The sequence below is a fragment of the Haematobia irritans genome, chromosome 1, assembly GCF_050003625.1.
Source record: "Haematobia irritans isolate KBUSLIRL chromosome 1, ASM5000362v1, whole genome shotgun sequence".
NCBI lineage: Eukaryota > Metazoa > Arthropoda > Insecta > Diptera > Muscidae > Haematobia > Haematobia irritans.
In genome coordinates, this window is record NC_134397.1 from 75762043 (window position 1) to 75784335 (window position 22293).

The 22293-nt window shown below is 32.5% G+C and overlaps 1 protein-coding gene across 6 annotated transcripts in view; it reads left to right on the plus strand.

Annotated features, from left to right (window-relative positions):
• Window positions 1-21439, plus strand: part of MICU3 (Mitochondrial calcium uptake 3) — a 49662-nt gene extending 28223 nt beyond the window's left edge. The window contains exons 2-11 of one of the 6 annotated variants that reach the window (XM_075290802.1): window positions 985-1120; window positions 1203-1313; window positions 1381-1428; window positions 1492-1574; window positions 2815-2877; window positions 6133-6216; window positions 7963-8070; window positions 14688-15093; window positions 15150-15307; window positions 21136-21439. In XM_075290802.1, the coding sequence (XP_075146917.1) occupies window positions 985-1120; window positions 1203-1313; window positions 1381-1428; window positions 1492-1574; window positions 2815-2877; window positions 6133-6216; window positions 7963-8070; window positions 14688-15093; window positions 15150-15307; window positions 21136-21207 (1269 nt within the window). In that variant the 3' untranslated portion in view covers window positions 21208-21439. Of the gene's footprint in view, window positions 1-984; window positions 1121-1202; window positions 1314-1380; window positions 1429-1491; window positions 1575-2814; window positions 2878-6132; window positions 6217-7962; window positions 8071-14687; window positions 15094-15149; window positions 15770-21135 lie in introns of those variants that run through there. The other 5 variants (XM_075290801.1, XM_075290806.1, XM_075290804.1 and 2 more) reach the window with 5 other exon arrangements.
• Window positions 21440-22293: the final 854 nt, after the last annotated feature.

The window sequence follows — 22293 nt, forward strand, 5'->3', positions numbered from 1 at the left end:
TGTTGTAAACTTAAATAAATTTTTGCTACCGAAAATTTCGCTAGAGGTGCATACCGGCCTTAAAACTAAAAAAAAATGGTTCTTATAAATTCTGAATCTGATCTAGTCTTCATAGGTAAAATCTTTACATTTATCTGTGGGAATCGTACTGGTTGAACTGATCTGCTTGGGAAAATATCTGTCATCAAACCCCCCTTAACTTTTCGAAGGAAACTATAATATTTGATTCATGGTGGTGGGTATTTAAGATTCGGTCAGGCCGAACTTACTACTGTTTTTTTTTTTTTTTTTTTTTTTTTTTTTTTTTTTTAATTTTACCTTTTGCCCGGACGGAGAATTGAATCATGGACCATCGGTTTTTAAGCCATTCCACTATTCACTGAGCTTTGAAGCACTAATACTCACCAAATCACAAATATCGCTATGACCATCGTACACAAGTAGCGCATATAGCCAAATATTTATAGGCCAGTGTGTAATGCATAATACACAAGCGTATTTAAAGAAACTTCTTTTAAAGGATACGCCAAGTTTTTAATCAATCCAAAATTCAATCAAAAAATTTCTACAATCAGTTAAATTTTTAATCGGGTAAATAAATTTGTTAATTGGCTTCGGCGATTTAAGTAATTGCCGTCATAAATTATTAAATCAATTATTAGTTTTCTGGGTAGCAAATTTGTTGAAATATTCGAAAAAGATGAAATCTTTACAAAGTATACTGCTTAAAACATTAGTATTTCCGACCAACTGCTGACTTTTTAGCAGCAAGTCTGCTATTCCATAGCTTTCGGTGTTTAATAGCACAATTTTTCTATCAGTGTATACTTTTTAATATACCATAAATTTACGACTTTTATTAATTATATATAGTGTATATGACTAATTTTTTATTTCCAGTAATTTTTATAAGTCTAATACAAAAAAACTATACATGGATATGAATATTACATTCTTAACATTTCTATCAAATTATCGTTACAGCGCGAAGAGGAAAACTTGGTTAAACTCACAGCCCGTGAAAGACGATTCATTAAATTTTCATCTGTTGAATATGATGGCCAACTATACATGACACCACAAGACTTTCTTGATTCTGTAGTGGAACAAGAACCCAGACGTAAATAATTTAGATTAGAACTTCAATATAATTCAAACTGGAAACATATATAAATATTTGCTATCGCTTTTCTTCTATTTAGCCCGTTTAAAACGTCGAATTTTAACAGAACAAGAAGTGTTGAAAATTAAGGATCAAACTCCGCCATTGAAGAAGGGATCCAATCAACTTTTTAGAACTTTGCGAGATAAGGGTAACTAAAATATATGGACAATAATTAAATTTGAATTGAAATAATAGGGATTTTATTTTTATTCTAGGTATAATATCTTATACGGAATATTTATTCCTTCTTTCGGTTCTCACAAGTAAGTATATTTATAATTTTTATAGTTTATTACATTTTACTCTAACTTTTTGCATTTCTATAGAACCTAAATCTGGTTTCCGTATTGCCTTTAATATGTTCGACACTGACGGTAATCAACGTGTTGATAAAAATGAATTCTTGGTGGTATGTTCATAAAATTTCTCCTAGTTTTATGGGAACAGTTTATGCCAAATTTACTCATTTCGATTTGAATTCTTACTTCTACATCGTAACTCAAAGACCGTTTTCTGCCTATCAGTACATTTTTTAATACAAACAGATGTATCAATATGATGATATTTGCAATTTACTTGCAATTTAATTTAATGCTAACTGGCAGTTAAAGCCTAACGGGGCTACATGAAAATGGCCGTTAGAGGGTCAATATCTCATTATATGCTGATCCTCCTGAACTTTGGGCGTACGCCCAAATATCTATTGATTTATTTATTAAAATTTAGCATAAGGTAATCCTTTATGATACACCCAGAAAAGTGATAAATCAGTCATCATGGTTCACATTTTGAAATAATACCCTTATATATGTACCACATCCCAGCAAAAAAAGCACCGCCAACAAAAAGTAGTGAAAATGTTCTTTTTGGATCCGGAAGTAGTGCAAAATTGACGCAGAAGCGATGAATTTAACATGGGCTTGTCATAGGACGGATGTCCACCATTTCAACAGCCGTTGTACTGAATTTGCATCACTTCTTAAGGTGTGATGCGAATCCGGTGTTTTGGATGTGAATTAAGAAATTTGATATCAAATATTTTACAAAAATGTGCAATTTTTCTAGAAAGGATTTACCATTTATTTAGGCAAAATTTAAATACTTAGCATTATTTTATTAATTCTTAATCTGTTTTTAACCTACTTGAAACAATAAATATTTAAAATTTCCATTAAAAATACGAAATAAGTGACTCAAATGAACTTCCTGTGCAGTTAAAATAAAGAACAACTTTGGGAGGACATTTTTGGAACTGCTTTAAAAGTTGTGCCTTTAGAAGAACTTCCAAATTTTTTTGCTGGGACGGTCATATTACCCTCAATACAAAACAAAAACTCAAATCAATAAGTCACCAAACTTTTAGGACTTAAGTTCATTTTTAAATACACATTTCAAAAAGTTTATCATACTTGGAGATATGCATAACTGATGTAGTTACGATCCATAAATAATACGAAGTAGAAGTTTTGGAAAATAAAGTCGTTAATATATTTTAAAATGTGGCAAATAAAAAAAAAAGAGTTAAAATTCAGAGAAATTTGAATAAAGTGTTTCCATATTTGAACAATCTAATAATTATAATTTTTGTTTATGTAAATTTTGTTTATTATTTACATTTTGTTTAAAATTTAATTTTAATTTTAATTTAGGTTAGACAAATTTTGGGTGGATCTTTTCGCTCGCATGAATTGGACGACGAAACAAGACGTATTGTAAGCAATTTTAATTTATTTAATTTGTTTTTTTTTCTTTATGTATATCTTATTTGGAAATGTGGAAAAAAATGATATTCACTTGGGTGATCAGAGGCTTAAACTCTTGGTTCGTACAAAAAAAAAGTAATGAATCCCATAGCTAATAATGGATTATAGCTATTATACCCTAAGATGAAGAAGTCTGCAGGAAACTTAAATAGGAGTAATCTCGTTCTTAAGCCTAGTACTAAGATATCGTTTTTGCACGAAAAATTTTGTATCAATTTTTTTCGAACATACGTTGATGCAGAACCTCAATTTTCGTACTGTATTAAGTTCGAGTTTAGCCGCTAAAGTGAAAACTAAATCAGGAAAAAAAGTCATAAAATTATATATATTTATATATATATATATATATATATATATATATATATATATATATATATATATATATATATATATATATATATATATATATATATATATATATATATATATATATATATATATATATATATATATATATATATATATATATATATATATATATTTGTTGCAGATTTTATTATAACTTGATGGGGAATAGCCCAAAGCAAATTTTCACGACGTTTGTATTCCTTAAAATGGATTGTTAAAGAAAAGTAATCGTGAAAAAATTACGATTTTAGCGGCTAAACTCAAACTTAATACCCACCTTAATAATGTAATAACCATCAAAAATAGGTTGGTGTTGCTTTAATACTAATAACCAAGTCATGACACATATTGTGAATGGAAGAAACTTCCCTTTACGAAAATTCAACCTGGCAATACTGGCTCTGTTTTGGGCCTTCCGCATCGGCTGACGTTGGGAGTAACTTTAAAGGAAAAGAGATGTTCTGGATAGCTCAGACAAAGGTTGCATTCAGAACTAATTGAAAACAGCTGTGAATGTTCCTTTTTTTTTTGCAAAAAACGAACCCTCAAACCGGAGAAGATAGAAACAATAACTTTATGAATTTATGAAAGCTCAGCTTTCATAATCACCAAAGTTTTCATTAGAAAAGTATTTGTGAAAATAATTTTTCAACATAGCCCACTGTGCCAAAACTAAGCCGCGTGCGGTATAGAGACTAGGTTCGTTGGAAAAAGCTTGAGCTCAGCTTTCATAACCACAAAAGTCTTCATTAGAAAAGTATTTGTGAAAAGCTCAAATTGGAAAATACTTTTTCAACAAATTTTTACAACGGAGCCCACTGTGCCAAAACTAAGCCGCGTGCGGTATAGAGACAAGGTTCATTGGAAAGGGCTTGAGCTCAGCTTTCATAATCATAACAGTCTTCATTAGAAAAGTATTTGTGAAAAGCGCAAATTGGAAAATACTTCTTCAACAAATTTTTACAACGGAGCCCACTTTGCCAAAACTAAGCCGCATGCGGTATAGAGACTAGGTTTATTGGAAATGGCTTGAGCTCAGCTTTCATAACCACAAAAGTCGTAATTAGAAAAGTATTTGTGAAAAGCTCAAATTGGAAAATACTTTTTCAACAAATTTTTACAACGGAGCCCACTGTGCCAAAACTGTACGCGTGCGGTATAGAGACTAGGTTTATTGGAAATGGCTTGAGCCCCATAGTAAAAATATGTTGAAAAAGAATTTTCCAATTTGCGCTTTTCACAAATACTTGGCAACCCCGAAAACTACTCTGTGTGCAAAATAAACGTTAGTGAATGGACAGCAAGACGAGCGCTCAACAGCATTGGTTATATTTCAGCGCGAATGAAGTTTTCAAGAAAGCATAAAAATTGGACGACAGATGACTGGAAACGTGTTATCTGGTCAGATGAATCAAAATTTAACCGTTTCCAATCGGACGGTAAACAATATTGCTGGCGTCGTCCTGGTGATACCATTCAACGCCACCATGTTAAGCAAACTGTGAAGCATGGAGGTGGAAGCATCATGGTTTGGGGCTGCTTCACTTGGTGGCACATTGGGCCATTGCAGAAAATTGATGGATAATAAAGAAGGAAGACTACCTCGCCATTTTGCAGACTCATCTTCCCGAATTTGTTGACAAGAGTGCGTATCCTGAATATGAAGTCGTATTTCAACAGGATGGTGATCCGAAGCATAGTGCAAAAATAGTGAAAAAATGGCTTAGTGAGCAAAAATTTCAAGTGATGAATTGGCCAGCGCAAAGCCCCGACCTCAACCCGATTGAGAATTTATGGTCAATCGTGGGAAGACGGCTGGGATTGTATAAATCCGCTCCATAAAAAATTAGAAGACCCGTGGGAACGAGTACAGCTTGAGTGGCAGAATATACCAGATAAAGGAATTGGTTGAAAGCATGCCAAAACGTATAAATATGGTATTAAAAAATAAAGGGTTGTGGACCAAGTACTAGAAAATGTTCCAACTGACACCAGTATAGAAAAGTGCAAAATTGAGTACATGCGAGTTTGTTTTGTTATGATTTATCTCTCTGAATTCTTTACTTTTTGAATTTTGTTGTTGTTTTATTTAGAATTGAAGAAGGGATAAAGGAAAAATAAAATTATTTTGAGTTTCTTTATTACTGTTTATTTTATTCGTTTAGAAATGAAAAAAAAAATAATTATGTACTCAGTTCTGCAGGAAATAAATTTCCATAAAGGGGAAAATGTATATTTTTTTTTGTTGTTGCCTAAAATTTAACATTGTTTCATTAAGAAAATTAAGTTTCTCATTTAAAAAATAAAAACGAAAAACAAATAAAAAAATACAAACATGTATGGAACTAACACCGTCAATGCAACATTTGGTTTGACGCATGCCAATTTCCCATCTTCCTACGTGTATTGTCTTTGATTGCACCACGGTGGCTCCCAAGAATTTGGTTATATTTGAAAGTCGGTTCTTCTAAAATTCAAAAGACAAACAATGTAAAAGACTAAAGGAAGTATATCTCTCCATTTCTTTAGCTCTTATACTAGTCCCACGAATAAATTCATCCATGAGCAATTGCCGTACACCCAAAAACTTTCCAAATAAGATTTTCTTTATATAATATAGAACTCATTCATAAATGTGTAGAACCTGTTGTTTTATATGTTTCCATTTTTATGAATGAGTCCTAAATTTTTTTTATTTATTCTTAACGAAAAATTCTCTACAACTTTTTACTACAAAAATAAAACATAGCTTGCGTTTGAGGATCAAAATAGGTTGGACCCAAAATCTATCCTTTATAATTTAATTTTAATTTTATTTATATATAATTTAAAATTTATTTCAAATTTAATATTTAGCTTAAGCGTTTAGTTTCTACCGAAGAACAGGCCCGTGAATTGTATTACAAACAAAAACCTAAAGAAACTAAGACGAATGAATTTGTAAGTTAGAAAGGTGGATTTGTAGCTAAAAATATGTTGAGTTTTTTTGTGTGTTGAGTTAATTTTGTTTGTTTGTTTTTTTTTTTTTGTGTTTCGAGTTCGTTTTTAAGTTAAATTAGTTCGTATGCGCTTTTGTACATAGGATATGAAACTCCATGCAATTTTTTATTGCCAATATGCACAACTCACACACAGAAATATTCCCTATACGTCTACGAAACAATTTGAGTCCCGTACTATGTTCATATTTCTCTACGAAAATCACATTTATTTCACTGTTAAGGCCGGTATTAAATTCGCATTATCGCGCTAAAATAGCTATTTTTCACATTTACGTTTCTTTAATAATAAATTTCAAAAATAATTTTTTTTCAATTAATGCTTTGGATCATTTCTCTACAGATTCAATTACGAATTGAGTAATATCAATAAAAACGCAGAAAAATATATACTCCTTCCTATATATTTGGCTTTTTACTTTTGAGTTTTCCTCTAACAACCGAACATAGTACCGGCCTTAAGGCAGTATACAAAGCGAATACAATTCCAAAAACCTCAGACGTACTAGAAATATTTAATTTCAACTCACTTTCAAACCCGAATACATCGAAAGCAGATGGAATTCTAACGTTTGTTGTTTACTGGTGTTGCAGTGCTATCTTATTTAAAGGGACTCTTACACGATGTGGTTTAAATGATTTCCTATCAAAAATATTCAATTAAAAAATTTATTGATTCAATTAATTATTTAATCGAACCAAAAATAAAGCCCAGAAATTGATTGGCCAATTAAGTTTTTATTTGGGTCATTTTTTTTTATTTTTAAAAATTAATTGAATCCATTAATTTTGTCATTCAAGTCAAATAATATTGTTTCTGTGTGCTCTCCACCCTATAAAGTTCCTATATTCTCAATTAGTTCGAAATTCTATTAAAAATTAAGGGATGTGGTTCAGATATATGTATATTTGTTTTTGATAAAGCCCAGATTTGAATTTTTGAATATGGAAATCATATTATAATTTTCTTGAAAAGGGAAATTTACGGAATAGTATTGATTTCTTTTGTTTAAAAGTGAGCCGCCCATGCAGAATCACATCGTGTTCTAGAAGACCTTTCAGGTTGCTAGAATTCTGTCGTTGCTTGGAGTTTATATGTTAAAATTTTTAATTATTTTTGTTATGTTGAAAAAAAAACGCAGCTTATGTTTTGTCAATTGGCCAATACGCTTAAGTTCTAGTTCCTATTAAGACAAAGACGTATATATCCGTTGTTGTAAGTAAAACAAGAAAACAATGTATTCGAGTACAAGGTCACCTAAAAATCCTAATTGTTTTACGTTATTAGAGCTTTGTTTTCTATCACGTTATCATTTATTACCTGCTTTCGTTTTTATTTCGAGTCTGGTCTGGCTTATTTCAATTTTTATCTTATGTTAAGAATTTCTAAAAAATTCTTCGTCATATTATTTTGAAATTGAAATATATCTGTTCTGTTCTGTTCAGTTAAGTTATGTTCATTTTTATATTTAATTTAATAATTGTAAACGAGATTGTGAGAATGTTAACTAATAATACCTTTTACTTTGTACAATTTCTCCCTTTCTTTATCTATCTTTCCCACTTTCCTCTTATTGTATTTGCTAATTTTTCCTAATAATTAACCCAAATATAAAATTCAACCTGTGCCCAATCCCACGCCTCTGTGTTGTGCGTAATGAATTTTTGTTTGTGATTGGTTGATAAGATGGAACGCATATTTAGCGGAGCATGGAAAGATAAACGTGGTAAAAATAAAACCGAAGATGAAGCCGACGGTGAAGAAAACAAGGATGAAGAAGACAAAAAAGAAGAGGTATAGTATGTCGGTAATATGGGATTTTCCACAGATTATTTGATACAAATGAGGCTATCTGTTTCTCTCAGATGGATGTTGGGTAAGTTAATGCTAAATTCTTTTAATTCAAAAATAAACTCACTCTGCGACTCAGACTGTAGATTTTGATTCGAGAGAATATAATAATTACATCATCACATTGATATTAGTTGGTATAGGTTATGGAGAATGATACTAATTCTCATCTATCTTCAATTTTCTGGCTCTTGTAGAACGTGTGTAGTTTCTGACTCAGTGTTCCGAGCTAGATTTTGTCAATTTTTTAAGTTGGAGAGGTACATCCCGGGGACATCTATTCCGTTCTGTTTGTTATGGGGGAATCACATTCACCAACGCTCGGTTCCGGTAAATGAACTTCCGGAACGTCTCTGACTTAAAGGGAGTATACAATCGCTCAATTTAATAACCGGTCCGGATTAAACTGAGCCTTCATGGGCCATATGTTGATAGATATTAGAGGTCTGCATCGAATAACTTTTCACTACATGTATGCTATTCCCTGTCGAATATAGTACATACTAGAGGTCTGCATCGAATAACTTTTCACTACATGTATGCAATTCGCTGTCGAATATAGTACATACACTGTCTTTCTCTCAGAGCGCAAGTAGTGAATTGAAGAGAACACTTGCTTGTCAAATACCACAAAGTACTTATCCGAAACAATATGTGTTCCGAAAAAAAGGAACAATAAAAATGTAAGTACTTGAGACAAAATACAACATGGATACTCTTCACTTCACGTGGTACCACAAGTATTTCTCAGTTATGTGCGAAGCAAAACTTTCCATTATTATTAATCATAGATATGTATGTATGTCACATATTTCATATATTTATGTATGTCACACACGTACCTTAACGTTTGCTGTTCTTTATATCAATCCGAAAACATATATTATGGAGAGTAACTGTTTTCTTATACTTCTGAAACTGCACGTGGTACATGGAGTACTCTATGAAGTTTTGTTCTCGCAACATACTCGACGTGATCACTCTGAGTACACTTCAATAAGAGAGAAAGAGGAATATGTGTTTGTTGGTAGTGAAGACATCAGAGTAGCAACAAGAAGTTACTCGTGGCTTTTGGTGTTCATTAAAATGTGTACCAATTGTTTTGCGACTCTCTCAAATAGATGTACTCATTTAGAAAGTACACGTGTACTCTGCATTTACAAATGGAATTGTGCAGACCTCTATTAGATATATAATGTAGAACAATAGCTTGATTTATAATCCCTAATTATTTTGCAAGTGATTTTATATTTCTTTTTATATATTATTTATTTACATTAACTTGATAATAAAAATAAAACATGAACACAAAAAATGCATAACTAACGTGAGGACAGTTATTATGGTTATTATATCCACATACATACGTGTGTTATACGTTTTGTGTTTGGAATCATTATCCTGGTAAAATGTAAATCTGTCCTAAATGCCCAACTTTTCCACGCTAGGCGACAAGATGTCCTTCAAAATCGAAATATATTTATATTGATCCATTATACCACCGATAAAAACTAGCCGTCCATATCCTGCTGCTGACATACAACCCCAAACTATCACACTTCATGAGCAATTTTTTACTACCGATAAAAACTAGCCGTCCATGTCCTGCTGCTGACATACAACCCCAAACCATCACACTTCATGAGCAATTTTTTATTGTAGAGCGGAGATTACAAGATCTGAGTCCTTCATTCGGCTTCCTCCAAACGTACATCTGTTAATTCGAACATCTGTCAATTTTGCAAGTGATTTTATATTTCTTTTTATATTTTATTTATTTACATTAACTTGATAATAAAAATAAAACATGAACACAAAAAATGCATAACTAACGTGAGGACAGTTATTATGGTCATTATATCCACATACATACGTGTGTTATACGTTTTGTGTTTGGAATCATTATCCTGGTAAAATGTAAATCTGTCCTAAATGTCCAACCACGCTAGGCGCCAAGATGTCCTTCAAAATCGAAATATATTTATATTGATCTTTATACCACCGATAAAAACTAGCCGTCCATGTCCGCTGCTGACATACAACCCCAAACTATCACACTTCATGAGCAATTTTTTACTGTAGGGCAGAGATTACAAGATCTTTTTAAGGCATAGATAGGACATATCGATACCTCATCAACAATTATCAAGGAGGCACTAGCAATTTTTTGAGCTTGCGAACTATTTACTTTATTAATTGATGTTGAGTTTTGCACGAAGTTGATAGGTAATTTAAAGACGTAGTGCAATGTACGAACACCAATCAAATATGTGGAAGCAATTCCACTAAACGAACAGGAAGTATATCTTAAATGCATTGCATTTAATTTATGAATTAACACTGTTAAATTATGATGGCGAATGTCCGATGGAAGAATTGCAAGGGTTGCAACGACACCAGGCAAATATGGTCCCATCTAAACTTAAACCGCACATTAGATATGTTAGTGTTTTCAAGACGTCAGATATCACTCTTGATATCTACTATAACAGGTCGCTGCCTGATAGACGAGTTTGCAAAAATGTCCTGTCCTACTGCTGACATACAACCCCAAACCATCACACTTCATGAGCAATTTTTTTACTGTGGGGCGGACATTACAAGATCTGAGTCCTTCATTCGGCTTCCTCCAAACGTACATCTGTCAATTCGAACCATAAACATTAAATTTACTTTCATCTGTGAATAAAAGATTGCTCCAGTAAGAAAAGTCATGATTTTTACGATCGGCATCAAATTTAAGCCTCTTTATACATTTATGTTATTCACAAATTCATATGATTTATGTTATTCACAACTCTTCTATGAAATTTTTTTTTACGTAAAAATGATCAGATCATTTCGGGAGTAACTTTTAGTTTTAGACTTTCAGATGCCATTTTAGTTAATTTCGGTGCACTTAGTTTTGGATTCTTCTTTATTTGCTTACTAACCATCGCTCATCGGAAGGAGAAAACTTTTTTTGGTTGTCCTGGCTTGGGCTTATTTTCCACAGTTTTGCTTTCTTTAAATCTTTTTTATAATATCGTGGACCATAGAATGACTTATTTGGACAATAGCACCAATATCACTCATCGACATATCAGTTTGGAAATGTTATATTATCAGTTCCCTAACTTCTTTGGATGTTTGAAATGGTTTATTACTCATATCAAAAATTTTTTTTTTTTTTTTGAAAAATAGTCGATTTTTTCATATTTTTTTTCTTTTCTTTTCTTGTTTTCTTTTACTGCTTCTACTAAATGATCCAAACCGTTATTTTGGCGAATGCGCTACTTTAACGCCTACTTTTGAGGTGGGAACAGTTGGTTCAAAAACGAAGACATAATGGAAAAATTATAACTGTCCGGTTATTAAATTGAGCCACTGTAGTTAAACTAGCTACATGGAATGATGCTATGTTAACGCAAGTTCTACAACTAACCTATCTCAGCTCAGAATGTTTTTGTAATTGGTGCGATAAATATACATTGTTATGAAATTTATCTCCAAAATAAGTTGTTGACTGTATTAATTGAAGCAAGTATATACGGCCGTAAGTTCGGCCAGGCCGAAGCTTACGTACCCTCCACCATGGATTGCGTAGAAACTTCTACTGAAGACTGTCATCCACAATCGAATTACTTGGGTTGCGGTAAAACTTGCCGATGGCAAGGTATCTTAAAACTTCTTAACACCGTCTTCTAAATTGCAAGGTGGTCCATACGTAGTATATATTAAACTAAAAAAAGGCCGATTAACTACGTATATAATTAAGTTTGACAAAATTTTGTATAGATATAAAATTTTGATAAAAGTTTCTAAAGAAATAAAATTTTGACAAAATTTTCTATAGAAGTAAAATTTGGAGAAAATTTTCTATAGAAATAAAATGTTAACAAAATTTTCTATAGAAATAAAATTTTGTCAAAATTTTCTATAGAAATAACATTTCTACAAAATTTTCAATAGAATTAAAATTTTGACAACATTTTCTATAGAAATAAAATTTTACCTAAATTTTCTATAGAAATAAAGTTTGACAAAATTTTCTGTAGGAATAACATTGTGAAAAAAATTTCTATAGAAATAAAATTTTGGTAGATTATTTTTGGCTCGAGTGGCAACCATGATTATGAACTGATATGGATCAATTTTTGTGTGATTGAGGATCGGCTGTATATAACTATAGACCGATATGGACCAAATTTGGCATGGTTATTAGCGGCCACGTACTAACACGACGTTGCAAATTTCAACCGGATCGGATGAATTTTGCTTCTCCAAGAGACTCCCGAGATCAAATCTGGAGAACGGTTTATATGGGGACTATATATAATTATGGACCGATATGGACCAATTCGGGTCCATATAGTGTTTGTTAGAGACCACATACTAACACCACGTTCCAAATTTCAACCGAATCGGATGAATTTTGCTCCTCCAAGAGGCTCCGGAGGACAAATCTGCGGATCGGTTTATATGGGGGCTATATATAATTATGGACCGATATGGACCAATTCTTGCATGGTTGTTAGAGAACATATACTTACACCATGTACCAAATTTCAGCCGGATCGGATGAAATTTGCTTCTCTTATAGGCTCCGCAATCCAAATCTGGGGGTCCGTTTATATGGGGGCTATACGTAAAAGTGGACCGATATGGCCCATTTGCAATACCATCCGACCTACATCAATAACTACTACTTGTGCCAAGTTTGAAGTCGATAGCTTGTTTCGTTCGGAAGTTAGCGTGATTTCAACAGACGGACGGAAGGACATACTTAGATCGACTCAGAATTTCACCACGACCCATTATATATATACTTTATGGGGTCTTAGAGCAATATTTCGAGGTGTTACAAACGGAATGACGAAGTTAGTATACCCCCCGTCCTATGGTGGAGGGTATAAAAATTACAATCTTGGCGATCGACTGCAATATGCACTCAGTCAAATTTGAATTGAAATCAAATACATTTTGTATTTAAATTTTAAACAGTCGAAAACAATCTTATAAGAGACCTGTTGGAGACCCTCCCAATGTTCATGATCCTCAAAGAATAGTCTGGGATATCATCAACGCAATCTGCCGGTCTATTTCCGATGTAAAGTCCAACTTCTTAGCAGAAGCATCTAAGCGTTTGTAAAATCCTGGTGATTCCTGAACTTGGTAATCCAGAACGAATCTGCGGATCGCACGGTTAGAACACCTGAAGCTCATGGGGTAAGTTTTCGACCACTGTGAGGAACCCGGCCAAAGAAAATCGATGTGACGATAAATCGGGAGCGTGATGGAATCAATCTCGCCATGATTTCGACTTAAGAATGGATATCTTAGCATGAAAGAAAATTTCGTTTGAACATGGCTTTAATAATTCTGCAAAATTCTTTAAAATTAATGAAATCGTCTTCAAGTTTGTTGACTTTTTGTATCTTCGCAACAAAGCAAAAATGCTTTCAAAAATAAGATATGTTTTCCAATACTCTATTTAAAAGGCGTTTTTTTACTTGAAACATTGCATAATTTCTACTTCAAGTAGAGTCTGAATTTGAAAACTTAAGTTGACGTTAATATACAGAAAAAAGTCAGTTGTAATACAGATGCTAAAATAAACTTATATTTATTCAAAAAAAAATATTTTGTAAGAAATTTTCCCCCAATCCAACGATGTTCCCTTCATTCCAAGTATGTCTCAAAAATTGTATGAACTAAATGGCTGTAAAATTTCAATGACATACAAATAAGTTAAATTCTAACTAAGACGGAAGAAGTTTTTCGTACACTTCCCAATAATAGTAAGAATGAACTACAGTGTGGTTAAAATGGGAATGGGCGCCTAAGATTTATTCTTTATTTTTAGTTAATTTTTGCTTTTAGAGAAGGATGCATTTCGTAAATGATAGTTAAAAATCCAAAAATATCAAAACATTTTTATTTAATTTAATGAATCTCATAATTTGGAATACAATTTAGTTAAATTTTTGCACGAAATAGTTCATTTATCCCATAACATAATTTACTCTTTTTCTGTGTACGTTTTTCTTTCATAGCACATGAAGAAAAAATCTGAAAAAACGAATAAACTAAAATCTGTCTCCTAGAATCAAGTACCCAAAACTTAAATTTAAAAGGGAATTGTGTCTTAAAGGAATTCTTACTTCAATTATCCGCTTCTATGGCTGGAAATCAGTACCAAAATCATTAGTGTAAAGACAAAATCTTTGGAACCGGACATGCTTTTTTCAGCGCATGTCACTGCCAATCCCAACGATAAAACAGAGTACTCAAACTGTGAACAAAAATCTGTGGAGAATCCTTAACAAACCTCGTGTACAATTGTAAAAAAAAATAGACTGTGTTTGTATTGTGTTTGTCTGCTTTTAATTGCTTTTTTAGCCTTTAGTTGTGTTATCACTTGAAAATTTGTAAATACTTGAAATTAAACAAAAAATAATAACAAAAATAAAATGTGTTTTGTTCTAACAAATCTGATGACACAACTGCCGGAGGCCTAAATGTTTCCATTCGCAAACTTTGATTTATTACTAATTGGCATTCTCTTAATTGGCATCCAGGATAATTATATCGATGACGAGGAAGGATTACAGCGTAAACACAAAGTTGATACTACTTTACAAACTCACTTATTTGGCAAAAAAGGAAATCAGGATCTCTATTATGAGGGATTCTACAAATTCATGGATAATTTACAAACTGAAGTTTTGGAATTGGAATTCACAGAATTTTCCAAAGGCAACAAGGCCATTACCGAAGTAGACTTTGCAAAGATTCTTTTGCGTTATACTTACCTAGATACCGAGGAATACGATAGTTTTCTGGAGCGTTTATTGGATCGCGTAAAGGATGAGCAAGGCATAACCTTCGATGAGTTCCGAGATTTTTGTCGTTTCCTTAATAATTTGGATGATTTTTCCATTGCCATGCGTATGTATACATTAGCCGATCGTGCCATTTCCAAGGGTAAGTTGCCATTATATTACTTTAGAATATTTTACTAAAATGTGTCTTTTTTCCAGATGAATTTTCCAGAGCTGTTAAAATCTGTACTGGTTATACACTTTCACGTCATTTAATTGATACCGTTTTTGCCATTTTCGATCAGGATGGTGATGGTTTGCTATCGTACAAGGAATTCATAGCAATAATGAAAGATCGTTTACATCGTGGTTTTAAAGTAAGTGGACATGCTTTTGAATATAATGAAGAATTAGATACGTATGAGGAGCCGAACAGTCCCATGTTTGCCGTATGGCGCAAGCGTGTATGTCGAAATTTGGATCATTTCTATGAGAATGATGTCTTATAGATGGGTCTAGTTAGGTCTAAGTATAACAACGTTGTTTTCTTCTTTGTTTAACATTCCCATTCATTATAATGTCCTAGACAACATTTTTTTTTTGGCTTTAATTTTGTTTTCTTAAAAAGAATATCTCTGCGAAACAAATTAATCTCACATGCCATGACATTTTATTGTGTTAGTCATTGTTGTCATTGCGCCCCCTCTCCCCAAAAATATTTTAAGTTATTTACTTAATTGTTTTTTAATTATTTGTGAGCTGATCTTTATTAATTTTAAGCGCTTTTTTAATTTATTATTTCTTTTAATAAATGTTTATATAAACAAACCACACCACAATCACCTCTTTCTCAATTTATTTTTTTTTTTAATTGGCTGTTTTTGTGTATTTTAATTGGCTTCTAAATATTGTTTTATTGTGACTAATTGTTTTATTTGTGTTTACTTTATTTTCATACTAGAAAATGCAATTCGATACATATTAATTAGAAATCCAAAAGTTAAAAAAAATATGTAAACGAAAAAGTATTTTGAGAAAAAGGCACATTCATTGTTAAACACAAAATGTAATTCATTTTTATTTTACAAGGACAGTTTTCACAATCTCCAATTATCATTTAACCAGAGGATCTACAACCGGTTAATGAAAATTTTGCAAGCATTTAGCTGTTTTACTATACACATAAAGAAAAATATTTTTTCTTCAATCACGGAATTAATTAATCCAAATAATTTTTTATTGAAATTTCTTCAATCACAGAATCAATGACCAATGCCGATTAAAAAAATTAATTGATACAAATAAAAAAAATAATTAATTGATTGACCGATTTTTGTTTTAATTAAAATTAAATTTTAAATTTTTTTAATTCAATTAAAATTTAAATTGGACAATTTTTGGTGATATTTTTTTTTTTTGTGTAAGCTAATTTATAATTGGAGATTTATAAAACTGTGCCGAGCGCCGTAATTTATTATTTAAATCATTTCAACACCGTTCTATTTATTTGAAGACTGCACATTTATTCAACGGTAAGTCTAATACATTAAAAAATAATATCGATTTTTTATAATAATAAATCGAAATCAGAAATTTATTAAAACCATTTAATAGAGAGTCTTGAATATCAACTTTTGGTACCAAAAAAAAATATTTTTTTTTTAAATCAAAGATTTAGAATATGTTTAGGGACATTCGCTTACAGTAAATTTAAATAGGCAACACTATAAAATAGGCAACGCTATAAAAAATCTATATTATGGGTTTTGATTGGTGTTGTTGGAAGCTAGATGAAATGTGAGCTTTTCATCTCGTTTGATTTTAACTTCAAACAATTTGAGGTCTATACTGCATTACAGTTTTAATATTAGGCCTGTTTTTTTTTAGTACTCGATGCAATAGTTATTCAAAACGTCATTGCACTGGCATTCTATCCAGAACAGGGATCATGAAATTGTACTGCATCAACTTCTAAAAAATACTTTTCTAAACCAAACGGTACTTATTCATTTTGGTATAGACCATTTGCTTTTTGCTTACTTGAAAAGGATAATTAAATGGAGCTATGGAGATTCAAGGTAAGGCCGATTAAGCTGGTGATGCTCTTCACACAATTTTTTTCTGTTTCAATCACGAAATTAATTTTTGCATTCGTTGGAAAGGTCTCGGACTCTGTGAGGTTTATAGCAACGAAAAATCTCTTCGACACACATTTATAATTTGAATTCATCGCAGTTGCTTTTGTTCGGAGAACGTGGAGGGTAATCATGTGGTGAAAATAGGGTACCTCATTTTTTGATATCTGGTGGAGGTGGTGGACATCGCCTTGCCGACTTTTTCAAAATTGGGCCAAAGTTCTCCGATTTGGGTGAAATTTCCAAGGAAGGTTAGGGGTGATGTCTAGACAAAGACCCGCTACTTTTTTTCGATATTTGGTCGCGGAGGTGGACCACCACTTTATACGATTGTTGTTTAAAGCACAGTAAAAAAGAACGAAAATTCTCTGATTTACTTGAGAACACGCCGTGAGGATATGCATTTATTATAGGGTACCTGTTGTTTTAATATTTGAAAATTGGAACAAAATTGTCCGATTTGCTTGAAATTTTCAGGGAAGGTTGAAGGAGCGTCTAGGCAAAGAATAGATATTTCGTTCGATATTTGGTTGAGGAGGGGGCCTCCCCTTTGTCCGACTTTTTTTTAAAGTACAGTGAAAAAAAACTAAAATTTGTCGACTTACTGAAATTTTACGGAGAACTTGGGAGAGATTATGAAATTTTTATGAGGTATTTGATTTTTTTAAAATTTGGTCGGGGAAAAAGAAAAGGGCACAGGTGAAACAATTAAACTTTTCAAATTTACTTGAAATTTACAGAGGATGTGGGGTAGGTTATATTGTTATAATGGATATCTGATTTTGTGATATTCGGAAAGGAAGAGAGGCCTCCCCTTGTCCTGCTGTTTAAAAATTGGGCTTATAATTTGCTTGAGATTTTCTGGGAAGTCTACACAATATACGGTATATCGTTTTTCGATATTGGGACGGGGAGGGAGACCTTCTCTAAAACTGAAAAAAATAGAATTCTCAAGTTTACTTGAAATTTACAAAGGCCGTAGGTGAAGGTTATGAAATCAATATGTTGTACTTGATTTTTGGGTACGGGTATTTTGGGACGGGAACCTTCTCCTTGCCACACACTATGAAACTTGAAGGAAAGTTTACAGATTTTCTTGGAATTTGCAGAGAAAGTGACGTCCCTTTACACAAAATATAGCAAAATCTAACCTCCGATTTAGTTGAAATTGGGAGAAGATGATTAAATTTATACAGGGTACATGATTTTTCGATGTGTGGTTGGGGAGGGGAATAGTGAAGTTTGGTAGTTTGTGAAATAGGGTACTTTAATTTACGATATCTGGTCGGGGAGGAGCGAAGGAGGGGGGTTCCCTTTTGCCAGATTTCTTGAAAATAGAAAGTACATGATTGTCGATAAATGGGAACTCGGTACATAATGTGATCATTTTTCCACAGGCTTACATGAAGTTGACAGGCAACGTAGAGTGTGCTTCATTTTCCGGTATATGTTTGGGAAAGATATGATCCCCGTGTCCAACACTTTAACAAATGTTAATATGGTCAATTTTTAATTACTTTTACTTTTTCCGATTTATTGGACGGTATGTTGACGAGATGTATACCACCCCTTGACAAACCACGCTGTAATGTAAATGTATAAGATTGTCCAACGATTTGAATACAGAACAATTAAAAAAATTTTTTGAAAGGAAACACCCCTACCCGACGTTTGTTAAGCCGGTCCGTTTTACATCTGTATAACTAATTTCTGTATATAAACGAAAAAGCAAGTAGTCCGATTTTTTTGAAATTTACGGAATACATGCGTGGAAACCATGGAGTGATTAATCAGTACTTCAATTTCTGTGTCAGACTTCCCCTGACCTTACTCTTTAAAAGAGTTCAAATCTTTTCGAATTTGTTTTCATATCGAAGGATATGGTTGATTAAGTTAACGAAAATATGCTTCGGGAGGCGTAGCGAAGCGCTAGTACCTCATACAAATTTCATAATCTCCCCCAAGTTCTCCGTAAAATTTCAGTAAGTCGACAAATTTTAGTTTTTTCATTGTACTTTAAAAAAAAATCAGACAAAGGAGAGGCCACCCTCCGTTCTTTGCCTAGACGCCCCCTTCAACCTTCCCTGAAAATGTCAAGCAAATCGGATAATTTTGTTCCAATTTTCAAAAAAACGGGAAAGGGCGAGGTCTCCTTTCCCGTCCAAATATTAAAAAATCAGGTAACCTATAATAAATGCATAACCTCACTGCGTGTTCTCTGTAAATCTCAAGTAAAACAGAGAATTTTTGTTTTTTCTGTGCTTTAAACAACAATCTATAAAGGGGTGGTCCACCTCCGCGACCAAATATCGAAAAATAAAGTAGTAGTCCCGTCCAAATATTAAAAAATCAGGTACCCTATATAAATTCATAACCTCACTGCGTGTTCTCTGTAAATCTCAAGTAAAACAGAGAATCTATTTTTTTTTAACTGTGCTTTAAACAACAATCTATAAAGGGGTGGGCGCGACCAAATATCGAAAAATAAAGTAGCGGGTCTTTATCTAGACATCACCCCTAACCTTCCTTTGAAATTTCACCCAAATCGGAGAACTTTGGCCCAATTTTGAAAAAGTTGAGCAAGGGGATGTCACCCACCCCCACCGGATATCAAAAAATAAGGTACCCTATTTTCACCACATGATTACCCTCTACGTTCTCCGAAAATTTTTCATGTGAAAAAATAAAATTATTATATAATAAAAACGACTGCGATGAATTCAAATTATAAATGTATGTAAAAAGATTTTCTTTGCTATAAGTCTCACGGAGCCCGAGACCTTTCCAACGAATGCAAAACCGTGGAAATGGGTTGGGGGGGAAATGGGTTGAATCTGAAATCTTCGATCTGCAAATCATTTTGTATAGGTTAGGTGGCAGCCCGATGTAATATGAGGCTCACTTTAGACTATTCAGTCCATTGTGATGCCACATTGGTGAACTTCACTCTTATCACTGAGTGCTGCCCGATTCCATGTTAAGCTCAATGACAAGGGACCTCCTTTTTACCGCTGAAAAACTGTTTGATGGGTTATGACCCATTTTGTATAGATTTAGAATCTGGGGCCAAATCACCGCATTCGTCATCGAGTTCTGCTTCGTATATAGAAACATTTCGATCGCATTAAATTTTTGGATCACCGCATTCGATCGTAATTTATTTTGTCTACTACTTTTTTTACATTGCTGTAAACATATGGTAATAAGAAATTGGAAGAGAGAAAAGCAGTCCTTTAGCATTGCCTGAAGTAGAGTAAGTGATTCTATTTTGAAGTGAATGTGAGTAGATTTAAATATGTTCTTGAAAAAATAAGTTTTTTTGAAGCGGCTACTGAGCATACCTTTCTTTGCTCCGTTTCCCTAAATGCAAGTAATATTATATTTTTTAATGTATTTTTCCAAAATAGAATCATAATTACATTTACGCCAATTTTTTCTTTTTGTTTACCATTTTTCTGCTCAAAAATCACTACATACTTCGTTTTCGATAGCATGCTACCTATCGTGTTCAACTTCGAGTAGAAACAATTCGATAACGACAGCGGTGATCCGCGTAAACTACATTACGATGACGAAGTACTCGATTTCGACTGCGGTGATTTGGCCCCTGCTGATGTTTAAACACGAAAATGGATTTTTTGACTTTGGCTTATACCAGATCATGTATCCTGCAATCTTCCAGATTTACGACCTGTTTCTGTATGTCGAACGAGCTCGACTGTAATGCATAAAAACAGCTGATTTTTGGTCATAAATTCAGCTGTTTGTTTCCTATTGTTTACTATTTCAGCAAACATTGACTGCTTTTCAACTTTTAGCTGACTTTTTGCAGTTTTTTTGCTGTGTTGTTTTTATTAATTAACTGTTTTTCATTATAATTTTGGCAAAATTTGTTTTTATGTTGCTTTAATATTTTTTGCGCCTAAATTACCACTAACGAACAGCATATTTATAGCGGTAAGTACTAGAATTAAATTCAAACATTTTTGAAAAGCTTATGTTTAAAAAAAAAACACGATATAACTAAATAAACCTATAGAAAAAATAACTATATTAATATTTTATTTCAGTCTGTTGGAAAATCTGAGGGATGGGAAGCATTTAAATCTTGCATCAAGCAGGAAATGAAACAAAATAAATAAGAACTTCTCAGCAAATATTTATAAGTTGAAGCACAAATAAGCTTTACAAACCAAAATTTTGAAACTTAGGATTCTAGCCAAATAAATTGCAATCATCGAAGCTCTATAGACCAAATATTTCGAACAAAATTGGAACAAAACTACTTATTATTATGCATTTTGTCCATATCTATATAATTAAATATTCTATTTTTATTAATAATTTAATTAGTTAATGTAAAATTGCATATAAGGCTGTTTTTTTAATCGGCAAAATTTGAAAAATGCCTAGGAAAATTTTTCACTTCAAAAATCTGTAATTAGTATTACTTACTTAAATTATCAAAAATCCTAGAAAAAATGTTACAAATTATGACCCAGATTTCATTTGAAATTAATAGGGTAGAATACGAGATCTTTGGTGCCAATTTGTCACTATGTCATATTTTAATATTTATTTTATGTCATATTTTAAAAAATATTGTATTTTAAAAAAATCTAAGTGCGAACGAACAATTTATGGTGTAGGATGTATTGATTTTTTAGACTCTTGTACGATTCTTTTTCACCACTGCTTGTATCCGTGGGATGTTAATTCAATTTAAATTATTTTAGTCGGAAATTACTACTTACCGCTAGAGGCGCTGCAGTGTTATTTCAAGCTGTTTTGTACGCATTGAGTAATGACGATTATTCAGGATAGCTAAGCAAGCTATCTCTCTCTCTCTCTGCAACGGCATGCATGGTAAAAGCTTCGAAATCATAGTAAGTCTTTTATTGTGCTGTGACACATAAATCACACTATATGTTATATGATAGTCTTCTTCGTCAGATTTTCTTGTAGAAGGTTTTTTTGCGAGAGTGGAACTTAAATAACATATAACATATATAACAAATACTTTGGAAAAGTAGCCACAAATACTTTGGAAAATTAGCAACGCGTTTTACTTTTTCTTTTTTATGCTTAGTACTAAGTTTGTTTCTGCGAAAAACGAATATCTTCATCTATCTGCGTAAATAGGGTCTCAAACGCAGGGATCTTAACTTATTTTTGCGAAATAATATGCCTGCCTATTTTTTCGTGCGAAAAATCCAGGGTTGTTTAAA